At 37.9% G+C, this 9,762-nt stretch overlaps 1 protein-coding gene across 1 annotated transcript; it reads right to left on the reverse strand.

Annotated features, from left to right (window-relative positions):
* Positions 1-3,251: 3,251 nt before the first annotated feature.
* Positions 3,252-4,570, reverse strand: LOC110908300 (mannose/glucose-specific lectin-like). Its single transcript, XM_022153217.2, has 3 exons — positions 4,313-4,570; positions 3,802-4,242; positions 3,252-3,724 (listed from the first exon to the last, which is right to left on the reverse strand). The coding sequence occupies exons 1-3, from the start codon at positions 4,568-4,570 to the stop codon at positions 3,470-3,472; spliced, it is 954 nt and encodes a 317-aa protein (XP_022008909.1). The 3' UTR covers positions 3,252-3,469.
* Between the last annotated feature and the right edge of the window lie 5,192 nt (positions 4,571-9,762).

The raw sequence follows: 9,762 nt of genomic DNA on the forward strand, positions 1-9,762 counted from the left end.
GGAGTTTGTTGATACATATTCTGTGGACGTGGCTCGGTTCGGTTCGGTTCGACTCGGTTCGGTTCAGTTCAAACCCTACGTCACGACATTCCTCTGTCGTGTGCCCCAAAGATGACACGTGAAGCACGAAGAGCCGCAAGATGACATCACCATGACATCACCATGATGATGTCATGATGATGTCACCTAATATCATAAAAGAGCTGTGCATGTCTAAACGCCAAATACATGCAACAGTCCTTGGGCCAATAGAAATCAACAAAGATCAAATGGTTATTGGATCAGAATGTTAGAATGTTTATATGGGCCTGATTTGTCAACTAAGACTAAATATGATTGTTCGTCCATATTCTCCAACGAAGACTTTCATGTCACGAACTCTCAAGGGTTCGCCATTACCCTGCACGTGGCCGAAGACTCTATGCTTGTGACGATAGCTTACATTGGACGAAGAGTTGTGATGAACACTCCTTTGGGCGAACCATCTACTTGTCCAACGAACCCTCCATGTGGCGAACTATATATGCGACGAAGACTCACTCTTCGTCGGACGGAGAAGGGTTCGTGGCTCAGTCACTGTTTGTGGAAATGTTGCTTTTTGCTTGTCTATTTAAATAGCTTACTGGTTACAGAAGAAAGGTGGACACCAGAGAACAGAAACACAGAACTGAGTGAACATCAGAGAGTTTTATTGTATTTCCTCTTGTAATATCATTTTGTATCAAAACTCTGTTGATATCATTTCACTTGTGTTTAAACGTTGAATATTTGTGTTGCGTTTATCTCGATCTCGGTTTGCTTACCCGGTTGGATTCCGCACAATCGGGTTTGTTTGTGTCACAAGGATTAGGCTACTAGATCCTCCGCTAGTGGATTTGTATCAAACACTTCTAGTTCCGACAAAGTTTACTCAAACACAGATTTTCTCATGAAAAATTTTCTTTTCATTAAAAGTTTAATACTTCTCTCTAAATGTAGTCCACACTTATGATAAAATCCACGAACATTTGACTCAAAGTTGGGCCAAGAAGACTTCTTGGATTTGTATTCCACAAAGACTAAATAAAAAAAAATGTCCCACGAAGGGTATAGTGTTCACCACAAGAAATTTAAAAGGGGAAAGCCACGAAGAGTGGATGTTCTTTGAAATTGGAAATGGTGAAAAGTTGGTGAGAAGAAGAATGTTTTAAGCAACCTTATCCTTATTCTGACACAAGGAAAGTTGGTAAGCCAATTTTGTCAATGGTCCAAGCTTTTGTCCATCATATTCTTACCAACTTTGCAACACAAGCAATATTTTAACAATTAAAGAAAACAAGCAGACAACTTAAGAACCCAGGAAATATGATGACCAGTGATGAACTCTATGAGTTTTCCGACCAAACGTTCACCGGAATAATTTCCTAACTCAAATTTTTTGCTCGAAACTTCACTAAAAACCCATATCTTAACATGTGTGTACGAGATTAACAGGGTTTTTATATGAACTATCAGCAAAATGACATGATTTTCAAGGATTAAAGCCAGAAAACTATCAAGATACAAACTTTGAAAAAAAAAAACCCGACACACGGCTCGGTTTTAACAAGGATGAAAGCCTTGGCTCTGATACCACTTGTAATTTGTTGATACACTTTGTGGATGCTGCTCAGTTCGATTCGAGTCGGTTAGGTTCGGCTCAATGCCTTCATCGCGACATTCCTCCGTCGTGCGCCCCAGAGTTCGACACTCGAAGCACGAAGAGCCGCAATCTGACATCACCATGACATCACCATGATGTCATGATGATATCATGCCTTTTAACAAAATGCACACATGAATCGAAGACCTGCAATGCACATGGGTTTGTAGTCTTGCATGCTTAATGGGCCTTCATACAAGAAGTTTTATCTATTTGTTTGGGCTTGCATTGGGCCTGACATGTCAAGAAGATACAATCCATCAACTGCACGAAGACTATGTGTGACGAACTCTATATGTGGGACGAACCCTTTCATTGCCGAAGCCTTCCATTGCCGAACTCTCTAACCGCGAAGGGTTTCTCCATGAACCCTTACAGTCCGTAGACCTTGGATGGGAAGAAGGGTTCACCACGAACCCTTACAGTTCGTGGGCTTGGAGTGTTCGTCGATGATATCCACAGTTCGGGGAGATGTTGTTTTGTTTGTCTATTTAAACAGTCTGTTGGTCACAGAAGATAGTTAGACAAGAGAACACACACCAGATATAGTTTGATAGTTTGTGAGCTGTTATTTTGTTTATCTTCTGTATCAAACACTTCTGGTTGAATACAATTTGAGCGTTAACTTTGAATATTGTTTTGTATTTTCGTGTTCTTTGCTTGGTTTCCTTACCCGGTTAGATTCCGCACAACCGGGTGTGTTCGGTAACAAGGATAAGGTTACTAGATCCTCCGCTAGTGGACCTACACAAGGGATACCGGCGTGGTGCAAAATTCGGACGGTGTTTGCCTTCACAGTTAGTGATTTGTTCGACTTTCAAAACATTTGCGCGGCTTCGACGACCACGAGGAAGGAAGCCATCCGAGGAGTTTTTATTATAATGTGTTGGTGGATTTGGCGTACAAGAAACCAAAGTTTGTTCGAGCATAAGAGTTTCAAGGTGGCGGATATTGTGGCGAATATCAAGACAACGAGTTTTCTTTGGTTTAAACATAGGCAAAACGAAGTGGTTGTGGACTGGAATGATTGGTGTAATTTTTGCTTTTTGATGTAATCGATTTTCACCGGCCGGCTTAGTTTCTCCTCGAAACTTAGTCAGGGGTTTTGGTTTTTTAATGAACTTTAAGTTAAAAAAAAAAAAAAAAAAAAAGTAGATTTTGTAAATAAGTATATATATTCATAATTTGTAATCGATTTAATCACAAAATCTATAATCGCAAAACTCAATTTAAAAACAAACCAAATATAGTATCACCGAAATTCACATTTTGTACTCTAATTTTAATAGGCAAATATGGAATGCACTCGTGCTCTAAACTTGTTGAAATACATGGAATATTTATCATTTATATCCAGTAGAATTATACTTACTTTCAGATATTTCTAATCACGTTTGGGATAAGTTTGAGAGTCCAGGTGACTGGAATCAAAACGTGAAAAACCAATAAACCGTGCGATATAAGAAGTTATCTGAACCTAGTTTGAGACACAAGTTAATATTAAGAAAAAAAATGAGACGAGAGATCCAGGGTTCCTATCATAGTTGTTTGTTTTGGAATATCAGGGTTTACGAACAGATACACTTGCCAAATGCTGGAACATGTCTTACTTTTATTCATCACAACTTAAACAGGAAACGATAAAGGGAAACATATTGCTAAATAGAAAAGACATAACAAACTTCATTTATTATTTTCTGAACAAATGGCTAAGGAGTTGCAATCCCAGATTACTCAGCACAACTTGAACCAGCTTCTTCAAACGTGTACTAACCGCCACCTGCTTCATCAGTAGTTTGTAGCCTTCAAATAAACACCAATGCTATCAATATAATAACCCGCAAGGCCGTAAAATCCAGCGAATGAACCCGCATTCCATGGTACTGTAAAAGGCGTCCCTCTTACGTCACCAAATGGCCCATGGGTTTTTTTATTGGTCATGAATGATATTGACGAAACTACTGTGAGACCCGCATAAGTTCCCCTTGACAATGCAACTGTGCCACTAATGCCATTAATTTCTTCGTCCCCTTCGAATGTAATCTGATCAATTATGAAAGATTAGATTTAAAAACATTATGATGCATGCATCGTTTGTGTTAACTTGTTTAAGTTTTTACCTCAGAAACATTTTCTCCACCATTCCAACCACCCATCTTTTCAGAAGTGTATGTTAAGTCTCCGTATTGTGCGGTGAACATCAGAGAGTATATGAGATCGCCATGATCAATGGTTATCTTCGTCAAGTGATAAGTTGGCTCAAGTTTGAAAGACCAATTATTTTGCGGACCTGCAGGAAGAGTTTTTCCCCATGTTCCGATCTTCAAGATTTGTCTCAAATAGACACCAATGCCATCAATATAATAGCCAGCAAGGCCGTAAAACCCGACTAACGAGCCATTCTCCCAAGGTAAGGAGAACTCAGAACTGGTTGCTCCACCAAAAGGTCCATGGGTGGTCTTGTTCGTTACAAAAGACAGTGAAGAAATTATTGTATACGGAGCTTTAGTACCAACGCTTCCTTTAATTCCAACTATTTCCTCGTCCGAGTCAAGCGTCACCTGTGCCAACAAGAAGGTATATTATTACGTTTCTTAAAGCGCGTTGATTAAGTTAAGATATATGGTTCACCTCCGAAACTGTTTGTCCACCATTCCAACCACCAAATTTGTTAGAAGTGTTCACTACACCTCCAGCAGCTTCAGTGGTGAACATGAGAGAGTATATCACATCATCACCATGATCAATGGTTATCTTTTTCAGCCTCTGGCCTTGATCAAGTTCAAAAGACCACTCATTCTGAGGATCTCCCCTTTGTCTTCCCCAAAGTCCTACCGGAATAAATCCCGTTCTTTTCTTGATGTTCACGTTTTGTAGTACTCCTGCCATACTGTATTGTATCAAAGAGAGAGAGAGATTCAGAACTTAACATAAATATAACATGAATTTGGCTAAATAGTCATACCTTTTCAGCCCTTCTTTTGATCTGTGTCTTGATGTGGAAGAAGCTGGCATAAGGTCCCGTGCATTTATATGCAAACACTGGTACCTACCATCTAGTAAATTATCCACAGAGGATGTATTACTTACTCCCCCCTTGTCTGCTTCTAATTAAAAAAAGGTCTTTTAGCTCACATGTTCAATGCCATTACCTTTTTATATATAACGTGTTACTACAAATCTGAATTCAAAATCTTATAATTAATATACATGGGGGGCACCAAATGGAACACGCTAAAAGATGCTTTTATGAATTCGATAAATAGATTAATAGTTAATAGTAATTCAACGTGCATCAAACAAACGGTATATATATTATGGCAGATCGGATTTGGATTTGCTAAAATGCATGATCAATATCATTGTTGATGCACATCTGTGTTTGAGTATATTACAAGTTATCATTTTGTTCCTGAAGAATTTGACAATAAACACTAATTAAGTAGGTTTAACACTTTAACTTATAAGTACAAAAATAATTAAAAAAAACTACGAGAATCGGTTTCAAACCGGTTTCCTCCAAAACGAATTTAACTTCTAGAATCTTAAAGCGGTATAAAGAGGCGGATCTTGTCCTGTGGCAGCCTCACTGGGGCAGCAATAATATATAGTATATGTAATTTGCTTTAATCTCTTCATTGGGGCATCCGTGACATATCGTGTATATATAATTTGCTTTAACACTGAGACCCGCATCAATGGTGTATCACTTTGGGCGATGATGTGACAAGTTGAAGAATTATACAAAGATATTGTGCAATTGGCCATATGAGAATAAAATAGGTGTACAGATTTATCTTAGGATAATTTGGTGTGTGCCAACATTTATAAACTCACACATTGTTTACATTATTTGTTTACGTTTTTTTCTTGCTCAAAGGTATTAACCCTAACTATATAACTTATTTAATTTGATTATATATTTCTTCCTTGTAAATTTTCCAAGGAGAGTGGGCATAAAATCTTAAAGTTGTTTCACAAACCTAGTAAGATTCTATTTGGAAGACTTTTGTTATTTTTATTTATGTTATATATAGATTATTAATACTAATTGTAGTGATGATAATTATGATAAAATATACAAGTAACCGATATTTTTAATTGTAGTTATAATATGAATTATGATAGTAACACTTATAATAATAGTTATAATAATTATAGTATTAGTTATAATACTTTTTATACATACAGAACTGAATTAATCGCATTTTTACTCGTGCACGGTTGGTTTAAAACCGGACAGAGCATTTTCCAATCGAGACAAAGTCGAATGAGCGCCTTTCGATCCGAGTATTTTTCAATCGAACTTCAAGCGAGTATCTAGTGTCGTAGAACAAATATGGAAGTGACGATGAGGTTGTTAGTTTTTAGAGTAAATTGCAGCTTTCACCCAATAAGAACACAAGTATAAATTTGACAACTAACAAGAATAGAAAAACCACTCAACTAGTTCTACCGAGATCTTATGAGTGAAAAGATATTAACCGAAAATCTAGATTTTAGTTATGATCCAACTAAACTGAACCTTCTCATGCACACCCTTTGAATTACTAACAAGTATTTTGTTTTCCGTTGCATCGCGAATTTAGTTTTGATTACGGCTCAAAACCGAACCACCCTGTACATAGCCCTAAACTCACCAACCTATGTGATATGTTTCTGATGTGCGTTAGGTTTAATATAATTTAGGTATGTATTTTAAGCCCTTCTACACTTTTTTAGCCAAGTTTTAAATTTATAAAACACGATATTTACTAACACTAAACACACATATGGGCAAGTGCACCCATCGTGGACGTAGTATAGTGTTGGTAAGATACCGAGGTCGTCCAAGGACACAAGAGCTTTTAGTACCGGTTTATGCTCAACGTCTAATCAAATCAAAATGTTAGAAAAAGATTTTTAATTAAGAAAATAAAATTAACTAAAATGCTGAAAATTAAAATAAAGATAAAACAGATAGACAAGATGAATCACTTGGATCCGACTCGTGTGTTAGTGTAACCTTTGATTATTTTCGCACTTTTGCACTTGTTTAAGAGATTATCTTAGTTATTGTAGTAAGCCCCTCTTTTGAAGGCGACGCTACCCTCAACCCAGTAGTTTGAGTCAGCAAGGATACAATCCTAAAGGGTCGGATTATTGAAAGATAATTAATTAACTTATTAATGCATAATGTGGTAGGCCCCTCTTTTGAAGGCGACGTTACCCTCAGCTAAGTAGTCTGAGTCGGCAGGGATACAGTCCTAAGTAGCTGGGTTAAAGTTTTAATAGTAGTTTAACTTATGAAGGGATCAAAGAGTTTGGACCCCCGCCATCCAATACCTTTGGATATTGAAGGAGGTCCTACTAAATTTGACCAAGGTCCTTTGCAGGATCTAAACACCGAACAATGGCAATACTCTTACCAAACCGTTCCCTTAACCCCCGACCAGGTAGCCAACATACCTCCATATAGACCGTGGAGATATGAATGGTGAAAATCTTTTATTTTATATAGACATTAATATAATGCCAAGACACCACGGACAAACGATAAGGAAGAATCACCTTCAACATAAGAAACTAGTAATTAAAGTCATTAATACAAAACCAATTAAAAAGTGCAAAAGATTAAAAATAAAAAGTATTACACTAAACACTTGTCTTCACCAAGTGATGTAAGAGACTTAGGCAAACATGGCCTTTGATTGTCAAGAACTCTTACGATCAATCTTGGATCCCGAGACAACTCACACACTCTATGATGGACAATGGATGATGGTGGTGGATGATGGTGTTATGGTGGTGGTGGGTGGTGGGTGAAGTGTGAGAGAGGTGGTGTGCCAAGGGATGAGTTGAAATGGCTCCAAACACTCCTATTTATAGGCTGAACAGAAGCTCGGGCACGGCCCCGTGTCCATCCGCGTCTCTCTCTTCATTAATTGTAATTCGCAATTACAATAAATGCGCCTGCAGGAAGTTGACCACGCCCCCGTGTCCGCTGGGCACGGCCCCGTGGTGGGCAGTAGAAGCTTTTATGGGTTTGTCTTTTCTGCTGCTACTTGGGCACGGCCCCGTGCTCGCTGAGCACGGGGCGTGTTCAGTCTTCTGTTTCCTCAGTTTTTCTTGGGAAGATGCTGTCGAGGGTTCGGGCATTCCACTTTTGTTCCTTTTCTTGTATTTATGTTAGATTTTGTTGTCTTTTTGCTTCTTTTGTTAATTTGAGCTCATTTAATCCTGAAAATACAAAAGGAAGACAAAAGCACACTTTTTCCAACATTAGTACTAAAAAAAGGGTTAGTTTTATGCCACAATTGATATAATTTATATGTTGCATTTTGTGCATATCAAATACCCCCACACTTGAATCTTTGCTTGTCCTCAAGCAACACTCTTTATAATGTGGCTTTATTCACTCCCAAATGGAATGGGTAGAATAGAAGGTTTTTGGGCTTGTCATAGAGTGTCGGGATTTCCAAGATTCTTTATTGAGGTTTTATTTTTATTTATTTACAACCCTATTCGTCATGATTTATTAAGAACGTTTCTTAAGATAAATTACTTATTAGGGCATAACATACCTTTTTAAAATCTCATTTATATACAAGTTCACATACCTCACGGGGGATCACTCAACACTCGGCCGAAGGTGTATTTTTAGTGAATCACTCGAGAGCGGCATGGAACTTACTCCTACCATAAGCTTGCCAAGCAATCAATCCTCCTCCTTTTTAACTATCTACCTTTGTAAATATCAAAAGGACTTTCTGGGTGAAGGGTTAGGCTTGGGCTAAAGGTGGGTGGTTGGGTTAGTGGTTAGTAAAAAGGGCGAAAAGCGTAACAAACGTCAGTTTGAAAGACTTTTATTTTTCATATTTTTATTTTATTTTGATGAATTGTTCAAACAAAGTTATTTTTGATAAACTTTGTTTGTTTGTTTGGTTATATAATTTTTTTTAATACAGTCATAAGAGAACCGAACGTTGTTACTAAAAGAAAAGGGTTAAAAAATAAAAAGGTTTAGGTGGGTAAAAAGGGTGATTGTTTTGGGTTAAGAAATGAAAAGGTTTAGGCTCAAAGGGGTTAACTAGGGGGATTTTGGGTAGGTGGTAAAAAAAAATGAAAAATAATGGTGTAGAATGAAAAAGAGGTTAGTCCTAATGCCTCCATCATTTACTTACTCTGGTTTAAGTTGGTAAGGACCGGGAATGTATTGTTGTGGCAAGTTCTAGAGTCGTACGAACCAAGCGGCTATTCACACAAGAAACGAAAAATGAGCATTTAGTGTGAAGATATATATTTGTATGCTCGTTAAAGGCTCAAAACTCACTTTTGTGGGAAAAGGGTTTTTATGTGATCAAGTATATATAATTAAATTTTAACTAAGTTTGTCATGCCTTTTCATAATTTTCTTATGTTGGTTCTTTTTATCACGATGCTATCGGTTGTAAACTTGTAAAAATATAACCTTTTTAAGACTTGAATTCCCAACTTAAACTTAGACAAGTAAAAAAAATGAAAAACTTTTTGGAAAAAATTTGGGGTGATTAGCGGTTCCAATAGAGTTTTGTGTAAGGCTTGTTATTAGGACTTGCAAAATTCAAGGTTTTAGCATCCCCCCACACTTAAATTACACATTGTCCTCAATTTGTCCCAAAAATAATTTTTTAGGTTGATTGAATGTGTAAAATGGGTTAAAAGCTAAACTTTATGTTACTGGCAGTCTGGACACGGCCCCGTGGGGACCGGGCACGGCCCCGTGTTCAGGTGCCAGTGACAAAAATTTAAGAAAAGGAACAGAAGCGTGGGCACGGGGGCGTGTTCAGTGAACACGGCCCGTGTCCAGTTACCTGAACTGGGCGATTTTCTGCAGAATGTGCAGCACGGGGCCGTGTTGGGTGAACACGGCCCATGCTGAGCCTACTGTAATGGAGAGATCGTTGTCGGATTGCTTTGTTTTAGTGCATGGGGCGATGTTTCTCGTTTCCCTTGTTATCCTTCACCATCCCGAGTGTGTTTTATTCCTGCAAACTAAACTAAGGATATTTCCGCGGAATGCCTCCGTGGTGCGCCACGTTTATAAGGGTCCTTGGCTAGAC

Source organism: Helianthus annuus, chromosome 14, assembly GCF_002127325.2.
Source record: "Helianthus annuus cultivar XRQ/B chromosome 14, HanXRQr2.0-SUNRISE, whole genome shotgun sequence".
Taxonomy (NCBI): domain Eukaryota; kingdom Viridiplantae; phylum Streptophyta; class Magnoliopsida; order Asterales; family Asteraceae; genus Helianthus; species Helianthus annuus.